This window comes from Pantherophis guttatus, chromosome 1 (assembly GCF_059756535.1).
Source record: "Pantherophis guttatus breed Tessera chromosome 1, ASM5975653v1, whole genome shotgun sequence".
Taxonomy (NCBI): domain Eukaryota; kingdom Metazoa; phylum Chordata; class Lepidosauria; order Squamata; family Colubridae; genus Pantherophis; species Pantherophis guttatus.
The window spans coordinates 78,432,916-78,455,160 of record NC_142063.1 but is presented as its reverse complement, the minus strand read 5'-3'; the positions used below and the strand labels follow the sequence as shown (position 1 = coordinate 78,455,160).

Here is a 22,245-nt window from a genome sequence, read left to right as displayed (position 1 = left end):
GTTAAAACAAATGGTTGTAAGCAGTGGTGAAATCTAAAATTTGTTACTACCGGTTCTGTGGTCGTGGCTTGGGGGAGGTGGTAATGTGATGGTGGGCGGGGCCAATTTTTTTTTTAACTTTTAAAACCATTTTTTCTACAACCTCTTTGGCGAACAGGTTGTTAAAAAATGCTTTCCAAAGGCTCTGACGATCCCAGCTGAGTTGCCTGATCGGCAGAAGCTTTTTAAAAAACTCAGCTTAGATCCTCAGGCATTTAAAAGAAAAAAAGGGTTTTTTTCTTTTAAAAGCCTTTGACGATCCCAGCTGAGCCGCACGATCATCAGAGGCTTTTTTTTTTACTTTTAAAAACATTTTTTCTACTGAAGAATAGAAAGAATACTTTTAAAAGTAAAAAAAAAAAGCCTCTGATGAGGTTCTGACAGGTTCTGGAGAACCTGGTAGTGGAAATTTTGAAAAGTTTGGAGAACTGGTAGCAGAAATTTTGAGTAGTTCAGAGAATTGGCAAATACACCTCTGGCTGGCCCCAGAGTGGGATGGGAATGGAGATTTTGCAGTATCCTTCCCCTGGAGTGGGGTGGGAATGGAGATTTTGCAGTATCCTTCCCCTGCCACGCCCACCAAGCCACACCACCAAGCCACACCACGCCCACCAAGCCATATCCACAGAACCAGTAATAAAAAATTGGGATTTCACCACTGGATTGCCTTCTGCCAAATAAGATCAGGAAAATGGTCTGTCTCTCTGTCCCTTCTCTTAAGGAATATTTCAGGATTTGTTTTTCAAAAAGCCTTTAAAACCAGAGAGCCTTGCAAACAGATTTGTTATGAGAGGAATTTCTGTTGTGGATTTTTGTATGTTGTTGTTCTTTGGGTGTTGGTTTGTTTTCATGTTATATTGAATACAGTACCAATATTTTTTTCATGAATATAAGCTGCTCAGAGTTCTGCTTTGATTGGAATGACACGTAAGTTTCAATATGTAATTATAATTGAATTAACCTTGAATGGCTATTATTAACAATATAAGGCATTTCAGCAGTGAATACACACAAATTAAAACAACATAGCTGTAATGGATTGTGAGATTAACCTTGAGAGAGAGAGGAGGAAGAGACACAGCATAGACAATAGTCTGATAAATGAAATCTTTGTCCAAAATGAATGGGGATACAGAAGGCTCCTAAATTGTCTGCATGCAGGGAAGGCAGAAGCACTGTCACACTTGAAAAATTCTATTAGTGTAACTCCACACTAAAGGTAATGCTAATACTTATGGTTTTGCCTTCCTGTCTGGGCTACTTTGAATAGGTCAGTTATGCTTACACAGTATGTTGGTCAAATTATTAAGAGACCTAGTAATAACACCATCAACATTATTTGCATTGCACACATATTTGTGTGTTTGTATGTCTGCAATATTTTTATTTTCTTGTGTTGTTGCCATTTTGTATCAGATGAACAGATTTTTCTGGCTGCTATTAGAAATCCATCCAGTCTGAAAGCAATATCATAAATTAAGAAAATATTCTTTTTTTAAAAAAAGTATTTTTCTAACACACTAATATTCTTGGAAAAATTTCATCTTTCTACAGTTTGTTTAATTTTTAAATAAAATTTAGCTTTCTAGATTATTTCTTAACCATTCTTAGAGTTACTAGTTTATGTTATTCCAATGTTGAAATGTACAGTTACTCAAGTAGTGTAGTCAGTACATGACATGTCAGATATGTTGAGAATAGTTCTGAAAAGTTGATGATCAGTCATTAACAACTATCTTTTTAATTGCATGTTACTTCTCCTTTACAAATACCATAAAGTATTACTAAGTAAATATTTCCTAGCCCAGTGACTTTACTGCAAAGATTTTGTAAAGTACCTGCATTCACATTTTGTACATATAACACAGATAGAGGAGAATATTTGTAGGGTTGAAATGAGGGGTCCTTGGTGCTTTCTGAGCTTCAAGGCTAAGTGGGGTTGTTGTATTCTAAGAGCCTCTACAAACATCTTTGACTTAAAGGAGTCACTAAAATGTTTGTTTAGGGTGCTTTTTATGTGTGCAATAAATATATTGACCTGAAAGAAAGATGAAGTCTTTAAGAAGCTTGATGTGGCTTCACAAAAAAATCAGTAATGGAAACAAGACCCCCCTTCCTCCCAAATATAAGATGAGGAATTATCGTAATTCATGGAATCTTCCTTTCTGGTATAGTGCAGTTTTAAAAATTGTACTGCTTTCAGTGTTATGTTCCTAAGGAGTTCAAACCCAATCTTCTCTTGCTGTATATGGAAGAGAAGCAGCCCTAAGAATAAAGGCATTCAGTAATCCAATGCATAACTCTGGTTTTATTTTTCATTTTTATTTTTCATTTTTTGCAGATTGAATATTATGGAAATATTTAGACTAGAGAAGATGAGCTAAAAGTGTTTCAACCATGTAGACAGATTTGCAAGCCCTGAAAAATGTCAGTTGTATAATGAAAGTGTTAAAAGCTTGCAAGAAATCAGACATCAGGAGCTGTAGTGGCTCCCACGCTGCTAAAGGTAATATAAAAAGTTACCAAAAAACTGATATGAAACCTGCATAAAATAGCAAAATTGGGCAGGGAATTTGTGTTTTACGCGTGATCCTTTTTTAATAGAGATACCATTACTGTGAGAGGAATGCTTTTAAAAGACAAAATAGCATCTGCTTGTGCATTTTAGGCGCCTTTGATGCCTTATTTCTCATCCACTTTTTAAATAAGTGTTTATATTAATTGTCAATGTACTGCAATTTTAATGTTGTATTTCAATAGTTATTGTTTGTGTATGCTTTTCAGAAACTGACATGGGAAGCAGTATGAAAATATAATAAAATAAAATATTTTAAAACGTAATCTAAAACGGCAAATTTAGGTCTGCTTTCAATATCAATTCTTTAATATCTATGTAAGTAAGACAAAAAGACCTGTAAAACTTTTGAGAAGTGTTTGTATAGGTCTTAAGAAGCTAGGTAATATCAAGAATTAAAATACATTTTTAATCTATGTTTCAACATGAAGTTTCTAGACAGGCAACAACAAGGTTTATTATGAAACGAAACCTCAATAAATACCATCCATTAGCAGCAAAATCTGAGTTAAAATATATCATCAGTTATACACATAAACTAATATCTATATAATTTTATACAGATAAGCTAATATCTGTATAATTTTAACTTTATCTTAACACATTTATGGGGATTCTCAAGTTTATTTTATCATGGTGAAAAATGGAATAGGCTTTTGAGGATGTTTTTTAAAAAAATAAGTTTATAGACAGGAAGGGCTGTAAAATGTAGAAACAGTAGCCCCAGGTAAGTAGTTTTTATTACTCCTGGTGAAATATAAACCTGATATAGAGTGCCTGATAGAACACTAACTGCAATTTAATGTGGGTTTTGTCTTATGTCCTAAGAAGTAGAGAATCTGATTTACTATTTTTCTTGTAGTTATATTCAAGTAGCAATGTGGCTCAAAAGTCTGTATTCTAATAGAATAGTATTATCAAGTGCTAGGGAAATCAGGAGATCCAGGCAGTTCAAATGAGTATAAAGACAAGCTTAACTTCTCTACAAGTATTTGAGCTATTAACAGTCAAAGCAATTTGGGGGTACATAAGGAATTCACAGTGGAATGGACTTAGATCTTTTGTGAGGGTGGCTGATGACGCATTTGACCTCTCCCTCAGGCTCAGCCTGGTCATCTCCTATAACTATAGACTAAGAGAACTTGAAATACAGTATGGAAAATACTGATTCTGCATCCTGCAGTGTATTTTAATTTAATTTTTTCAATTTACAATGCTGCATTTCCTAAAATCAATAAATGTTTTCATTATTAGCAACTTGATTAATATGAGGAACAAAATAATCAGTATATACTGTGAACGTAAGAGAATCTGCATAGTTTTCTGATGAGTTTGTCTGAAGTTGTATGTGAGAAATCTTAGCCTGACTTAGCATATCTTGGGCAAGTTCCTAATTCTCCAGATACATCACATGCATCGTCTTTTAGGAAGTAGGAGTTGTAGTTCAAAAATTCTGAAACATCAGATTTGGGGAAACTGCTTTAGGGTAATATCAATAAACTGGCTTGTAGCCAGTTGATCTCCAGCCAATATCTGGAGAATTAGTAGATCCCTCCCCCCAAATAGGGGTAATTTAGCTGACATTATCTGTAGTTGGCAAAATTTTCTAAAGTGCGGGGAGATGATGGCTTGGTATTTAATTTTGACTATGGATGAAATAGCAGTATTGTTTTTTGGCATTAAGATGTTTATTAAATAGCAGATTTTATGAATGCTAATATCTAATGTCATATCAGCTGGAGAATCAATGTCTTTCAAGATCTGTTTAGGAAAACATTTTTCAAAATGAAAATTTACATTGTTACCTTTATCTTTTTTATAGAACATGACTGAAAAACTAAAGGATTGCTTGGGAGAAATGGTAACAATCAAGACAGAACCATGTTCTCCGTGCCAGGAAGAAGGATATGGACAATTTGGGTAAGAACCTTTAAATTTCTAATTTGCCCCATCAATATAAGAATCCTGTGCAAAGACAAATAAGTGGGATATGTGCATTGTGAGGTCACAGTGTAAATCTTGGCCTTTCATATTTGTGTCCCAGTCACAAGTAGTTCCCAACACTGGACACAAGAGTGTAAATCACATCATGACATTTAGTTGTTGGATTTTTACATACCACTTTTATTTTTTGTTCATTCAAGGCAAAATACACATAATGCTTCTGCCTTCTACTTTCCACCAAAATGGCAACCCTGTCCCTGTAAAGCATTTTGGAAAGTATGTTCAAGCTGTTTAAGATACTAACATTTATTATAAGATTGATTTGAAAACATCTTTTTTTTTCTATATCCCCCGTGGCATCTGGTCCTTAAGCTATTTTCTTCCTCCCAACCTGGTATAGCAACTTGGGTTAAGAGACATAATATATCTTCTTGTACAGAGAAAGAGTACAGCACCTGTTCATAGCAGACTGAGTGGAAAATGTGACTGGGACAAATACCTCTTTGTATTTCTGAGAGAGAGGGATTCAGCATAGAGCAGAGTTGAGAAGAAGGCTTGATGTTGAATGGTTGATGGCTTGGTTCATAGTTCAGTACTAAATCATGATGTTTAGTGAAGGCTGTCTATTGTTAAATGACTATAATAAATATGGCAACAAAGCCTTCTTCTGAGATAGTCTTTTTCCCTTTCCTTTATTGTCTATATATATCCACACTATGAAAAATTGCCCACCCATGCCGTAAGGAATTAAAATAGCAAGTCAGAATAATATATGTAGGACAATAGGCAAACATGTTTACTGGTGTTGAGGTATTTTTGTCACTTAAGCAGCAAAAGGGAAGCAGAGGACACAAGCCATTTGAAAATAGTTGAATGTACTGATGTTTTGGCATCAAGTCTACAAATTTCCTTCAGAAATGACCTCAGGGAAATTTGTAGACCTGGTGCCAGGACTCCAGTACATCTAATTGATTTGATAGTTTGCTCAAGAGAAGTTCCAAGAAGTGAGAATTCAGAAATATTTTGAAATAGGTAGTGACTAAATTGACATAAGAATTAGAAGCCAAGAAGCAGGAAATTAATTTTAGTCTGAGTTAAAACAACAATTTTTCTTTTAATGACCCTGTAATCCCTTGTATCGGGGTGTAGTCAGGGCGACTAAATGGAGCTGAACATTTCTGGCTGGATGCCCTTCCTGATGCCTACACAGAGCTTATAGCAGATATTTTCTCTTTGCATCCAGAAAAGTATCTGCCACTACCTAGGATCAAATGCACAGTTTCCAGATTGTGATGTGAGAGCTCCACCTCTAGGCCACCAGCTGCTCCAAAACAACAAAATATACTTGTTCTAATTTCTGTTTCTTCATTTTCTATAGTAGAATATCACATATGTTCTCTTGTTTTGTCAGCTCTCAAAAGTTTGATTCTCACTCTATGGATGTGGAGCCTAAAAAGCTAAAAGGAAAGCAGGAGTTGGTTATGTCCAAAAGTTTTCAGCAGGTGGATTTCTGGTGTAAGTATTGTATTGGTGATCTAACCATTCTAATATTAAACCTTTAAAGTAGAAAATACAGCAAATAAAAATTTCACAGTTGCTATCTTAACAACAATAGGAAAACTAAGGTAGGGTTGTGCAACATTTGGTCCATATTGGTCCTCTTAGGATTCCACAATTGTTTTCTTCCCACAATTAAGTTTTAAAACACTATTTTTTTCCAAATTTTCCAAACTTCATAAGATGTTGACCATCTCACATGAAATCTCATAACAGTTCAAGTAAATATTCATAATCATGATATTTAATAACCTTGAAAGATTTGGGCTATTTTAAAATTAATTTTTAAAATATTTATTTGGTGCCACAATATTGTGATACATGATGGCATAAACATATGATAAGGTTTCCAACACTATAGCTAAAAAGTTCCATATTTTTTACTATTAAATAATATAGCTTATAAGGGACAGAGTGGCTCAGTGGCTAAGACGCTGAGCTTGTCAATTGAAAGGTCAGCAGTTCAGCGGTTTGAATCCCTAGTGCCACATAATGGGGTGAGCTCCCGTTACTTGTCACAGCTTCTGTCAACCTAACAGTTCGAAAGCACATAAAAAGAATGCAAGTAGAAAAATAGGGACCATCTTTGGTGGGAAGGTAGCAACGTTCTGTGCGCCTTTGGCATTTAGTCATGCCGGCCACATGACCACAGATACGTCTTCGGACAGCGCTGTCTCTTCGGCTTTGAAACGGAGGTGATCACTGCCCCCTACAGTCGGGAACAACTAGCACATATGTATGAGGAGAACCTTAACCTTTAATATAGCTTATATCCAAGAGGCAATTTTAAATATATTCAGCAGTATGACTTAAATCCATGAAATCAACTAAGATATAAGAAAATTTGATGGACAGAATTTTCAAAAGAGAGGCTCAGCAAGACTACTTTTCAACAGTCTTTGTCTGTCATACATGTAGATACCATAGGAAACTTTCTCTGACAGATTTGACTTTAATTCTCGAATTGATATTGTCCACTGGAAAAGTATTTTCTGTTACCTATAATACTAGCTGACATGACTTTTATGTTTAATCTGTAAAATCCTTGCTGCTTGATTGCTTATTGCAAATGTTTCTTTCAGAGTAGAAGGGGCAGACATAAAGGAGCTAATTTTATTTTATTTATCTAAAGGGACATAATCAAGTAATGTGGCTTGTTTTTACTTAAATTTACATCCTAGTCCCCATATTAGATTGAAACACATACACACACACGAGTCCCATGGCAAGGAAAGGATGTAGCAAAATATTAAATTTACTAAAAAAAACCATCTTTTGTCAACCAGCAGTTATTTCAATTTAATAGATTTGAGTATGGGAAACAAGCTGTATACAGAGAAAATAAAAGTCAACCAGAAAAAAAAAATCCTCACCATAGGGTTGGTTGTCAGTCTGACCCTGTACAGGTAGTCCTCAATTTATGACCACAATGGAGCCCAAAATTTATGTTGCTAAGTGAAACATTCTTTAAGTGACTTTTGCACCATTTTATGATTTTTCTTGCCACAGCTGTTAAGTGAATCATTGCAGTTGGTAAATTTGTAATACGGTTGTTAAGTGAAACTGGTTTCCTCATTGAATTTGCTTGTCAGAAGGTCACAAAAGGTGATCACATGACTCCTGGACTCTGCAACCGTCATAAATATGAGTCAGTTGCCAGGCATCTAAATTTTGATCCTGGGACCATGGGGATGCTGCAATGGTTGTAAGTGTGAAAAACAGTTATAAGTCACTTTATTTCCAGTAATGTTGTAACTTAACGGTCACTAAATGAACTTTTGCAAGTCGAGGACTACCTGTATATGAAGTCCAATAGAGATGTGCAAAATGTTTGTTATAGCTGTTTTAGACTTGTCCATGCTTAAAATTAAACATATATATTTGGGATATTTGCATCCATGTATAGAACTGGGAAATAGCCAAGAGCATAAAAAATTAGAGGTAAGCGATCCATTGCCCTGAAAGATTAGCAGCAGCTGAGGGAAGGAGAGAAGATGCTAGAAACTTATGGAATGTTCTGTGTTGACAATACTGAGGGAAAGAAGGAGCAGACAGGATGATAACACACCAGAATTTTCTTCCTGGTTTCCCAGATTTTATTTACTCTACAGCCTTGAACAACCAACACATTCTAGGTTTTCTTCTGCCTGGCCTGAAATGATTTAGCAGAATCTACAGAATGCAGTGGTTTTGTCCAGCATTTGAAACAAAACATTTCCCCATTTTATGCCACAGAATGATACTGTAAGCCTAAAGCATACAGTAAACATTTTTTTCTTGAAAGAAAAACATTTTCATTTTTGTTTTATGATCTTCAAGTTGTCTGACATTCTATTTCTGGTTTCAATAACATCTATAAAATTTCCCACATGGGAAACTTTAAGTGTATGCTAACTGCTTGCTCTCTTTTCTTGCCATTGAGTTCTGAGCAGGATCATATTTTTTTTAAATTTGATTTATATGCCGCCCTTCTCCGAAGACTCAGGGCGGCTTACAATGCGTTAAGCAATAGCCTTCATACTTTTGTATATTTTATACAAAGTCAGCTTATTGCCCCCACAATCTGGGTCCTCATTTTACCTACCTTAGAAAGGATGGAAGGCTGAGTCAACCTTGAGCCTGGTGAGATTTGAACTTGCAGTAATTGCAGGCAGCTGATGTTAATAACAGTGCTTTAGTCTGGTGCGCTACCAGGGCATATTAACATTTTTAGTAATTATTTTGTAATGAGAATTGACATGCTAACGTTTTTTTAAGCAAATGTTCATGTGATTCTTCTACTGAAACAGAAAGAAGTAGGGAATCTTTTTCTCACTTGGGCAAGAATTGGGATTCCAGTTCAGAAAGCATTAAATGTATCTTTTCAAGTTTATGCCCAAATTTACATTTAAATAAAACTTGGCAAAACAAAACTTCTGAGACAATATGCAATGAAAATTACATTGATTCCTCTGTAGTATTGCTTTGAACTCTTGTTTCGGTTCAAAAAGTTACAATTGATGTCACTGTTCTTATATAATTCCCACAGTGCTGATCGTGCCAAAATTGCTATCTCTTCATTTACATATATGTGTTATCTCCAATTATATATTGATAACCTTATGAGGTTGCAATAGAATAATAGATAGAGTAGTTAAGAGCCGTCGTAAATTTATCCAATGGTAAAGCTGCTTTTTGGATTTCCATAAAGGAGATTTTTAAAAATCAAGTCTTGGAGCTATTGAAAAACCTCAGGAAATTATGAAAGGAATACAGTACTAATGCATTAATTGCAAACTTTGGCCTGATACTTAATTATGAAAAAGAGCTACTTCATACACAAGAAGTCATTTACATGTTATGATGTGAATGTGAACTATTAGGACTAATTTACATGTGTTTCCATATTTTTTTTAAAAAAAATCATTGGGCCAGGAATAATCTCTACTTCAAAGAGCCTCCACAGCAACTATAGTACATATTTTCCTGCTTTAAATCATACTATACTATTTCCTTAGTATTGGCTGTGTGGAGTAAGGGTGATGTATACAAGGGAACACAAACATAGTAGATGTGTTTGCTTGCTACAGTTTGTGTTTTGCTTGCCTACAGTTGTTTGCTTTCGCTTCTAGGAGTGGTTGGTTTAAATGATATTTGATTCTTTTAGGCAAGATTTTATGAATTATATCTTCATTCAGGAAGCAAACATTTGCTTTCCTATTGCAAATGTTTGCAGTATTGAATGAGCTGAAATCCTTGTTGGATGCATAACCTATGACAGAGAGATGTAGCTTTATGGCTGGGTTGCTTTTTAATTTTAAAAAAAGGCCCTTAGATATTTTTGATAATTTGTTTACAATGTTGGTGGAAGTTGTAGCTCATCAGCAAGTTTTATTTGAAAATTAAAATTAAATTCAAACAACTTACTGGCATCCTTAGCAAGATTAGGAGGGCTAGACTCATTCTTGTTATTTCCTCTTTCTATAGTTTGTGAGTCGTGCCAGGAATACTTTGTAGATGAATGTCCAAATCATGGCCCACCAATGTTTGTGGCTGATGCTCCAGTACCCATTGGCATCCCTGAACGAGCTGTGCTCACTATCCCTCCTGGTATGGAAGTGATCAAAGAGCCAAATGGGGAACGAGATGTGCGCTGCGTAAATGACGTTATCCCCAAAGGTCGCATCTTTGGACCATATGAAGGGAAGCTGTCTAGTCAGGACAAGTCAGCAGGATTTTTCTCTTGGCTGGTGAGTATTCTCAGCTGGGTGATTCTTTAAGGAATCAGTGAGATTAACATCTGGACATATTTGCCTGTAATTCAGCTATAAGAAGAACATGTGTAATTAAGAAGCTCCTCATACAACTAATCTTCAGGCAAATATTAAAGTGTAAAGAACAAAGTAAAACTTGGAAGTCAGGAGTCAGGTTTTCATACAAGAAAACGTAGTTCTGCAGACTGCAAAACCCAGCTGTCTTCCAGATGAATTTTTTTTTTGGTCAGCTCCAAGAAATAAATAGGAACTGTTGTTTTAAGAAGGAAAAATTAAGCAATTACATTTATTCATTTAATTATCTTATACTGCATAATCTTGACTTCATTATAAATTTATGGGTTGTTTTTTTTTTCAGATCATTGATAAGAACAACCACTATAAATCCATAGATGGAACAGATGAGACTATATCAAACTGGATGAGGTGAGTCTGTTTCCTATATATAATTTGCCTGTGTGGTTTTTATTTGCATCTGTAAAAATAAAGGATACACTTCCCTGTTTTCAGTTTTTGGAAATGAATTACGTACAACTTGATTTTTAATTTCATTGATAAATTTCCTGTCAAATATTCTGTTTATCCTCTTTTGTACAAAAAAGCAGAGTTTTATAGTGGACAAAGAGAGAGCTTGGTCATTACAGTGATTTAGCAGTGATTTCTGTAGTTTGCTTATGTTTATCTTTTATGTGTATTAAAATAACTTCAAAAGGATTTGCTAGTAGATCAGAACAGAAATGGAAAAAAACTAATAATCTATTTGTGCTATAGATTATTTCAAATGGTAGATGGCTCATGGCAAAACACTTTGAAGATATTGTACTAAAAATAATGACCTTTTAAATAATTTAACAATGATACGGATAAAAATTATGGTATCTGTATTGCAAGAGTTGGGAAATTTGGTTTATAACTTCCAGCTATCCCTACTAGGAAGGCATACTATATATCAGAAATGTATCAATTCATTCTTTGAAGATATATTATACAGATGAAGTAGCACACTAGTACCAAATACTAGATTAATAATCATTATTTTTAAACCAGTCAAAACATTTCTTCTATATAAAAACTTACAATATTATTTTGATTTACTTCAAAGGAAATCATATTGAACTTAATGTGATTTGTGAGTAAGCATGCCTGCATATAATCGGAGTGCAAATATGATAATAGTAAAGGTGGAACACAGAAGAAACTAAGTAGTCAATCAAAAGTATTTATCAAATTAAAAAAATAACAAATTAAGACAAACCTCTTTATATCTATATTGATATTAGAGTTTACTTGTGATATGTGTTATTGTATATTCCAACCAGTTGGATTTATACTATACTGTAGTGTAGCATTGTTCATGCCAGTTTTTTCTTCTCCCTCCTTTTATTTTTCTTTTCAGATAAAATCAGTGTTCTGTGGCTATTAATAATAATTAATCTTCATTGACTTAGTGGCCATTTTTAAGTATCTTTCCACAATGTTAAAAGAATATTTAACTGAATAGCCTGGCTCCAACAGAACATAGTGGAAATAGTGGAGCCATTTATAGCTTACCCTCTCAAGTCTTGAAAAGTTTGTTGAGTTCTGTAACACTTGTTGGTGTTAACAATTTTTGGTATAATGTTGATTGAAATTTGCTGTTGAATGAGAAACAGTTTTATTCTATCTTTTCAGTTTGCTATCTTTCTATTTTCTTTCATATCTTCAAGTTGAAATAGGCTGCCACAGGATTGTTTCTTATTTTCTAAAAATGCTTGTGTCACATCATTAAAAATAGGTAACATGATAGGGAAAGGAAGATACTGTATTTGTAAACTATCATGTTAGCTAGGGAAATATGCTACTAGTAAAGAGAAATGTGGGCTACCTTCTCTCATTGAAATATGATAACCAATTTATGATGTTGACAGGAATATAAACCTAGAAAGGTACCAGTTCTTTTAAAATATTGCCTGGATTTGAAATTGTAATGCTAGAACAGGTTCTTTTATGGCTTATGCTGCCACAAAGTGGTCAAAGTATTCAAAAGCATACATTTCTTTCCTTTCTTACATGTTATTTATGTAAGGTACTCCAGATAATGACAGTAAAATTGATGAGTCCTACTTCTTGGCAGTTGCAAATATTGTCAATTTAGAATTGCCCAAGCCATCTAAAATAAGTTCCTGAAGAATTCATTATTAAAATGTAATTTATTTCTGAGTACATTAACTTAGGTTTGCATGAAGGTCTGGTGTGTTCAACAAAATACAGAAAATGCAATATTTTGACAAAATACATTATGGTATATTCTGAATTATTTTGGTGCTCCTAGAGTATATGTTGATATAATTTATTATGGAGTAAGTGTATTCTGTGCTAGTTCATCTTCTTATTTCTGGAGAATGGTTATATGTTATTAATGTTCTACCTGTCACATTTTTGAACTATGCAATGTTGCATTTTACATAAATATGGAAAGAGTCTTTTCTGGTTAAGTTTATTTATTTAGCGTATGGCAAATATATGGATTTATAGTAGTTAGAGAGGCAGAAGTTTTACAAAGATGTCTGGCTGCCTACTGTCGTTAACTACCAATTCTTCAATATAGTCTGGCTGCCACTTGTTGCTTGTCGTTTGGTTCACACTACCGAGCTATCCAGGGTGCACCACGAGGAGGCAAACTAGCATCATACCCCAACCACACCCATCTGGTTAAGTATTTGTCATTGACATGTGATAAACATTATGGGTGTATCAGGAAGACTTTTAGCAAACTATTGTATTTGTTAGTTATAGGATATTTGCTAAATTTGTCTAGTTTGAAATGTCAATCAAAGCCCTTAAGAGATAGAAAATTTGGATGAAATTTATATCCCATTACAAAACACTATAGAAAATAGCTGTGTGAATATTTCTTGCAGATAATATGACAAGTTCTCAGATTTTCTCCGTTTTCCAAACAGAGTTGTAAATTTTGAAAGTAGCCATGATTCTTTTTAGCATCTTCGTTTTCTTTTGTTAGAACTACTTGCAATATCAGGTGAACTTTAGTTAACCTATTTAATGGAAACACTATTCATTGTTTTCCATGAAAAAAGCAAACATCATTTAATCAAGGAGGAGAAACAGTTGGTAATCTTGGAAAATTCTCAGTGTAGAGAATCCAGAATAGTCTTCCTGATTTTATTTATTTATTTGGTGTTGTATGTTTAATCTATTAGGTCTCTTGAGTCATTGCCCTGTGGTAAATATCTTCAGGGTTCTTTTTTACGTGATTCAGTAAACATAGTTTTTAACCCTTAGAATTGTTTTTTGTAGCAGAATATTTGGTAGTTGTTTTGTTTCTTGCCAAAGATTTCTCCAAGAACGAACAAAGCCTCCAAATACCTGTTCATTTACATGCAAAGATTACACAAAATACGGTACACATTGCATATGGTACACATTGAATCTTTGTTGCCCACCAAACTAAGAGGACTGCTGTTTTACAAACAAAATATCTTCTTACTTTCTATGCTTGTGTAAGAGTGGAAGGCATTATCTTGAGAGGAAGCTCATCAAGCTGGAAATAAACATACAGTGGGACATGTTTCTTGTTTTTAGTAGTGTGAGTATATCACATTGATTTCCTTTTACCATTTATCCTTTGTGGGATATTGAACCCAAGGAACATGACTGAACGAAAGAGGAAGCCCAAGTTCTCCAGGGAAGAACTGGACATTCTGGTCACTGAAGTGACTCAGAACGAAGCCAGGCTGTTTGGAAGGGAGACAATACGTCTATCTCATGCAGACAGGGACAAGATCTGGGAAGTTATAGCCAGGAAAATCACAGCAGTGAGCCATGTTCCCAGGTCTGTAAAAGATATTAAGCACAGATGGGATGACATGAAAAGAAGGACCAAAGACAAACTGGCTTTCATGCGGAGGTCCATCTCCAGTCCCAGCAGCCCGGGGAGGCCCTCGGCCATTGTCCTGACCGCCCACGAGAGAGCCATCAAGTCGACGCTACATTCGTCACGCCAGATGCACGGCTTCCGGAGAGCGGATCTGGACGTGGTTGACAGCCCATCAACCAGTTGTAAGTATTATCTCTTGTCTGTTCCCTGCTGTACAGCTTGGTTCTGACAAAGAAATGTATTATACAAAAGTTAATATTTCCCTTTTCGTTAAAGAACACCTTCTAGTTCAGGTTTCCTGAAGTATTTAATACTTCCTGTTCTGGTACTTTCTTCATTATTGATTCATGAAGCTGTACCTTGAATAAACTGATATAGTCTGTGAACCTTATTATTCAGGTTAGCATAAAGAATAGAAATGATACTGCCCATCTATAGAATGACATGTGTGATATATAACACATGTATGCATACAACAAGGGAGAGAAGGAATCACAAATGTAAATCGTATTGTCATTAATACATCCTATATAAATGCCAGATTTTTTTATTATTATTCATAGATTGCATATTTGCTTACTCAAAAAAAATATTTGTAATTGCTAGTGGCATTTATTCACAGTCATGCAGAGTGACAAAACATTTAAACCACCCAATGTGCGTGTTCCTTGCCATGGATTCAGCGTTTGCTACTTCAGCATTTGTGGCAGTTGTAACTACTGCAGATAACAAAAATTGCTTCTGTATTTTCTCCATAGATGTAGAAAGAGTCTAAAAGAGTGGTGATGTAGTTGATTATTGGTACATAATCCATATTGGTGTTATCCTTACTTCCATGGTCTTTTCTGATATTGAGCCAATACTGTACAGGTTAATGTACTCAACTTGCAGATATCTATTATTCCTATATCTACTATTCTCCCCTCCCATAAAGAATTTCAGCATTTATTCATATGTGGATATGTCCTGGCTTATACAGTACATATACATTGTCCATATTCAAAATGGAATTTTGCTACTCAGTATATTTTAGCTGGCATCTGTGATTCAAGAAGTCCCTAGGTTAAGAACAGGTTCCATTCCCCAACTCTGTCTTTAATCCAAATTTTTATTTAAATTGGAACATCTACTTACAAATAGGATGCCTATTAGTAAAAATGGTAGATGACATTGTCCTTTTGCGAGCCAATAAAAGCCCTGAAGCTACACAGTGCTTTTAGGAACCACTAAAAAACCACTAAAAATATGTTGTAAAGTAAAAACACACAATTTCAATAGTTCCTGAAAGAATTGCACAGCTTCAGTGTTTTGTCAGATCAGAGAAGGCAATATTTTCTTACAGGCAGCCTGTTTGTATCTAGGGTTGCTGTTAAGTTGAACGTACATAACCCGGGAACTGACGGTATTCAGGATAAATATCGTAAATCTATAATTATTTTCATTGCTTTTGTGGATATAGTTGATATAGTGGACTAAACATAATCAAAATTCCAGAAACTATTGTTGTACTATCAGTATTTTCTTTCATAGTTTTTGCTGATTTAAAGGATACACTGAGATCTGTGATTTGAAAACTAAGTTACATATAAGGAGGATAGCATCGCAATAAACTAAAGGAAAGAAAAAAATTATGTCCCACCAGCATGTATTTGGATCTCAGCTACAATTTTAGATACAATTTTATGAGTAAAATGTTATATATTAGGCAATAATTTATTAAAATTATTGCTATGAGCAACCCAAAAAACAGAAGTTCACAAAATATTCCATTCATTTTATAATGATAGAGCCTTTTTATTAAACAAGAAGGAATAGGAGCGTGCATATAGGTGGTATAGCCATACTTGAGTTACTTTTACTTCAGTGACTTATGGCACACTGAGGAATTGCCTTATTATTGATTCGTATATAGGTTCAGACTGCAGCAGTTAGTGATTCCCTAAGATCTCAGTTAGTGGTCCCTTTTTGCCTTACTACTGCAATATCTGGAACTTCCTAGCTGGAAGGTCTTAGCTCTACTGCTGAGCTATAGCTTGGTTTGGGAACGCTTAAAATTAAACTTCCAAGATTGGTCAGTGATGCAAATCTCTCTATTACAAAAGGCATTACGACAGGAAATGATTCCATACAATTAGTGCTACTTTTACTGACCTCAGAGATTCTGGTATATAATTATCATTATTTCAGTAGAACAGTAATTTAATGCTGTTTCATTTCTACGTATACTATGAAGACTATAGAAGGACACTATAGGTCATGTTTCATTCATCAGTGTTTTGTGTGTGTATGTGTATGTGTGAGTCTTGACTCCTGGCAACTTCCTGGACAGGTCTCTGCAGTTTCCTTGGCAAGATTTAAGAAGTGGTTTGCCATTACTTGCTTCCTAGAGTTGAGAAAGAATGATTGGCCTAAGGTCATCCAATTGGCTTCATGGCCAAGTCAGGAATAGAATTTACAGTCTCTTGGGTTCTTGAGTCTGATGCCTTAACCATTACATCAAACCAGATTTCTATTTAATTTAGTGATTACAAAATACTTTTGTGCAGTCATTTCAGTCTAATATAGTGATCTGAAAGTGGACCCATTATTAAGCTATATCAGGAGGGCAGAGTAATAACAGAGCAATTTTTGTTTTTAGCCTTTGTAATCTGTGGCTCAGTGAAATCAGATATTCTGCTTTAATATGTCATCTGTTCAATCAGATTGGTTTTTTTTAATGTGTTTTTAAAGCAGATACTGTTTTACAAAATAAATTATTTAAATACTTTTCTAAATAGTATAGAAACACTCTTAGATTTCACTGAATCCCAAATTTAAGTTTTGGCTTCTTTTTAAAGTAGAGTTTGTCAATGCAAAGCCTTCGTGCAAATAATCTGATGTCTTTTCTCTTTTTTTTTCCTGTTCCTGTTTCAAGCTGATGAAGGAGAAGTGGCAGGCCCCTCACAGCAGCACCACTTTTCATCACAAAGGGATTCTGAAGAAACCGATGATCTCTCCATGCCATCTTTCCTTCATTTGTCAGATCATTCAAATAGCCTAAGCCAAAGGGAAGAAACAATGCGCCTAAATTCATGTCCTGAGTTTTCCACTAGGCCCTCTCAACCTCTTGTCCAAAATCCACCTACTTCTGGCTTTGATCATCAGCTCTTTGATTCCCACATTCAACAGATGGAACTATTCAGACAATTCTGTCAAGAGTTGGTGACAATCCATAGAGATGTGGCAAGCAACATGCACGCAATTAGCCAGAAGATGGCTGACCTGAGTGGACAAATCACCCAAATGTGCCAAACTTTAATCAAAATCAAAGATGAGCTTCAAACTTCGAACAAGAATCATATCTCTAATGCTAGCCAAGAAATAAGCCCGCAGAGAATTGGGTCAAAGACCCCCATTGAAACCAAAACAGATATTAGTCAAAATCAGCCCAAAGCAACTCCTGTTCATCAGATTATTAGGTCACAGAAGAGAAAACACTATTTCTAGTTTTCCACAATATTATATTAAAAAGTGCAGTTGATGTTGGTTTAATGAGTGCTTCTTACCAAAAACATTAGGGAAATTAATGAAAATTTTTCTTTTAAGAATATTATAAATTATAGCAACTTACGCTATAAGCTTTGGAACTTCCTAGCTGGAACTAAGCTTTGCTTGATGTATTGGAAACAGTACTTGTGTTGTAAAACAATGCAGTAGAGGGTATGTAGTCCTCTTGAACAAAAACAGATAGTATAAGAGTCATAAAGAACTCCATGATCTACAAATCCAAGGTTCTTATAGATTTGATTTTGACTATCTTTTAAGCTCAGGAAACATTCTGGTAATGTTACTAGATATTTAGGTTTAGGTAAATATATTATTATGGTCAATGGTGATGCCTAATTTTCTTCTTTGTCTTTATTCTACTATTGCATGTAGCACTATGTAGACATCAATAAGGATCTAGGTTTGGAAAGGGAAGCTTGTTTCTAGGCTTCATAGCTGGGTCTGAAATTTTTGGATCTTTTCTGCGTTTTGGAGCATTTGAAAGAAGGAAGTTTTAAGGGGTTTACAAATTAGGAATTCTAAATCTTGAATATGTTTAAGGCATCCTTTGCTCCCCTTAATCCTGCTTTCCCCCCAAATAATTTTCTGTTTGGGGTGGGTGAAATAAATATTTTATTGATGCAAGGTTTAAAGCACTAATTTTAAACTTGCCTTTTTTTCCATCTTCTTTTCCCATGAAAGACCTGAAAGAGTTGGTCTTGCCCATTCTAGTGATTTGTGCGATAAATCTTTTATTTATTTTTTATTTTTATTTATTTTTATATGCCGCCCTTCTCCGGAGACTCAGGGTGGCTTACAATGCGTTAAGCAATAGCCTTCATACTTTTGTATATTTTATACAAAGTCAGCTTATTGCCCCCACAAACCGGGTCCTCATTTTACCCACCTTAGAAAGGATGGAAGGCTGAGTCGACCTTGAGCCTGGTGAGAATTGAACTCGCAAGATTGAAATCTTGACCTCAAGGCAGGATAAAAAGTCATGGGGCAGTTCCCAGACTGAAAACGTCATAGAACTGAATGCACTGTTAATTTTTTTCATCACTGTGAAGAAATAGATTGTGATATTAGATAACACTTTGGTCTCATGTAACAATCAGTCCCATGCCTAATTTTTTTGGCTTAGTTATTATCTTTAGGAATGGGATGTGAAATCAGAATAGATACCAAAAAAAGAAGGAACTTGAAGCAATGTAGGCAGTATTTCTCTACTTCCAAACCTGTAAATAATTTTACAATATATTGTTTTTTATCATTAATTTCATGGCAAAAATCAATTTTAACTAATAATGATTAAATTGTATAAGATTGTAAGCATATTACAATACTGCACAATATAAAAAAATGATAAGTATAAAGATGTTGCACTGAAATAAAATGATTAACATGTAAGAAACAAATGAGCTAGTGTTGGCCAGTCTTCTGATTTTTGTTGGTAATTCTTCAGTACCCTCAGTGCAATACATTTTATGGCTATTCCAGTCTGTACCATAATATATTAAAAACTTTCCTATGTTAGATGGGGAATGACATTTAAAGCAAGTAACTGAAGCATGCTCAAATATTAATTTTGTCACATCAGTGTAATTATCCTGACTTCAGTGGAACTATTGTTTACATAACGTAGAATAGGTAGAGTTGGTAGGTTACCGACTCATAGCAAAGACAATGCACTATTGTAACTATGCTTGTTTTAGCATAGATTTGCTACTTTGTATTTCCTCATGTCAGTTTGTGATTTAATATGATGAAAGGCAAATTGAGGCATAAAGTATCACATGTTACTCCAAAGATGCAAGCTAACTCTTTAGTAGAAAGAAAATGTAGCTGAGCCAAATCTGATAAATTTTAGGTTGATATTCTATGTATGCTAAAAATGAGACATAAAATATCACATATTACCCAAAATATACAAGCTAACTCTCTAGTGGGAAGAAAATGTAGTTGTGTCAAGTCTGATAAATTTAAGGTTGGGTTTGGAAGCAGATTCTTTAATCCAGCAATAAATCGGCTTATTCTATGTATGCTAAAAATGCATGTGTACTATATCTTATGGATATTTGCTTCTCATCCCCTGCTTATATAGAGTCTTCCTCACTGCAATTGTCAGATACACGGAATATTTCTCTTATATTTCTGCAGTGAATTATTCTTCAAGAAATTGTCTTTCTATACTGACAACGCACAATTATAGAGAAGAAAAATCTGTAAGTGCCAAACAGAATCAAACATTTGAAATGTTTGAAAGGCTATAGAACCAGATAATTACAGTGTGAAGGAAATAACAAAAAGAGTGTGGAAGTTGAATGCTCATATAATTCAATTGATGACCATTGTTTCCTGGAAATTCATTAGATGACTAGTTTCTTGTAGCAGGGTCCCCTATATTTTCCTTATATTAATTATATAGAGTGTCATGTACATTAATAGTACAATATAAATTAAGCAAATGAATTAAATCATGTTCAGTCCATCAATTTGCTTTACTGTCTCATTTTTTAAAAAATGATTGTCAGGCAGTTGAGGAATTACGGTAGTTTTCAGGAATGCCTGTCTTGGAGAAGTGCTCCTGAGAAGTAAGCTAAAGACAGATCAGTTAGCATTACCAATTAGAATTGAATTATAGTTCTAGAGCAGAGGTGTCAAACTCACGTCATGGTGGCATCACTTGACATTATCGGGACTTTTTCCCCTTCACTAAACCGGGCGTGGGCGTGGCCAGCGCATGATGTATCCCGCAGGCCAGGAGTTTGACAGTCCTGTTCTAGGGTAATCTTTCCCAGCTAATATCCTCTGGACTATAGCATTCAGGATATCTAGCATACCCACAATGAGATAAGGTTAGTTTAGGTGGGTACATGCAGTCCCTGGTGTTTAGTAGGATAAGAAGCCAAAAACCAGACATGAGAAATGTGACTCTTCTGTTTTGATATACTAATTTACCTGTGTTAATGATATCACTTATGGTATACTATTTTGTTGAGTCGTTAGGAAAAAGGAGACATTCTCTGCTCTGTGACATGCTTTCTTTTATCATCCCATAAGGGGTGCATTCTTATATGTGACTGTTGAACCTGGCATGTTTTAAGTGCCCCTGTTTGACAGTATTGTTGTGCTTAGCCTAATATTTCTGATGGAATTTATCTTTATGATTATTTTTGTTAACAATAAAGATGTAATACCTAAAACTCAGAATAAGATGTTCTTTTATGTGTTTCTCAAGACATTTTAAATCTTTGATGTTTTATTCCATATAAGATGCATAATACTTCCAGTTTTCATATATCCTTTACCTGCAATACCTACAACATATACATGCCTGGCAACATATCTCTTTTGCTATAATTTTTGACAAGATCTAGAAATGTTTGCCTATTAAAAAATCAGCAATGCGTTTGGCTTGAAATATGAAAGTTTCTGCATATATCTAAAGTATATTTCATGTGAAAAAACATGGACATGCTTATTTCATTGTTACTTTTAAATAAGGTTTTAAATAGCCACTTTCTAAGTTGTATACTTACAAACCATCTTCTGATACCAGTGCAATTAGTTCTGTAAAATCAACCTAGCACCTTTTAGTGGTGTAAATTACAGGGCCCAACATTTTAGGATGGCCTATGACATGGAATTCATAGAGTTACAATATAGCAAACATGCTAGAATAGGGAAGAGTGGTCTGATACGAATACTAAGTAACTATATTCCATAATGAATTTATGTTTGAAATAATCATGCAAATGCAAAGCTCTTGTTTTAAATCATCGGTTCTTGGGGTTCTCTCCAATTTTTGAAATGGTTTGCAGAGCAATATGAATGTCCATTCATTTGTGCACACAAACACACACATACAGGATCCAGAATGAATAGCTTCAAATAAATTACTATAATTTTTTCAGAGCCAAAGAATATTGACCAACATTGCCTTACTAAGAGATCTGGAAAAAGAGTAGATATTCATTTTAAGATATATAGTATTTCTCAGTTTAGTATTTGTGGAATACTGTACATTTGGAGAGCTACTTATTTGCTTAATGTTTTCAAAGTAATTTGGAAAATAAAACTTTTCTTTTAGAAAGCCCTTTTGGATTAAGTCAATTCTTCTGTTCTGTTTTCAGGGAAACATTCTGATTCTTTCTATATCTATAACAATAGGACATTAATAGTAATCCAAATAAAATTTCAAAGTGGATGATTTTACATCTTCTTATATACACTGGTCCAAAAAATAAAGGGAACACAAGTGGAAGACATCCGAGATCTGAATGAATGAAATAGCTTTATTAAATACTTTGTTCTTTACATACAGTAGTTTATACACTGCTCAAATACTTAAAGGGACCACAAAACTACTGTATGTAATGAACAAAGTATTTAATAAGGCTATTTCATTCATTCAGATCTTGGATGTCTTCTGCTTGTGCTCCCTTTATTTTTTTGAGCAGTATATATGTTCT

General features: G+C 34.5%; 1 protein-coding gene across 6 annotated transcripts in view; it reads left to right on the top strand.

The window, feature by feature from the left end:
* Positions 1 to 22,245, top strand: part of PRDM11 (PR/SET domain 11) — a 54,174-nt gene that overhangs the window by 9,387 nt on the left and 22,542 nt on the right. For 2 of the 6 annotated variants that reach the window (XM_087876815.1, XM_034417420.3), the window contains exons 2-6: positions 2,381 to 2,545; positions 4,437 to 4,534; positions 5,970 to 6,073; positions 10,082 to 10,344; positions 10,727 to 10,794. In XM_087876815.1, coding sequence (XP_087732941.1) covers positions 4,440 to 4,534; positions 5,970 to 6,073; positions 10,082 to 10,344; positions 10,727 to 10,794 — 530 coding nt within the window. In that variant the 5' untranslated portion in view covers positions 2,381 to 2,545; positions 4,437 to 4,439. Of the gene's footprint in view, positions 1 to 2,380; positions 2,546 to 4,436; positions 4,535 to 5,969; positions 6,074 to 10,081; positions 10,345 to 10,726; positions 10,795 to 14,014; positions 14,428 to 17,159; positions 20,977 to 22,245 lie in introns of those variants that run through there. The other 4 variants (XM_034417422.3, XM_034417418.3, XM_087876834.1 and 1 more) reach the window with 3 other exon arrangements.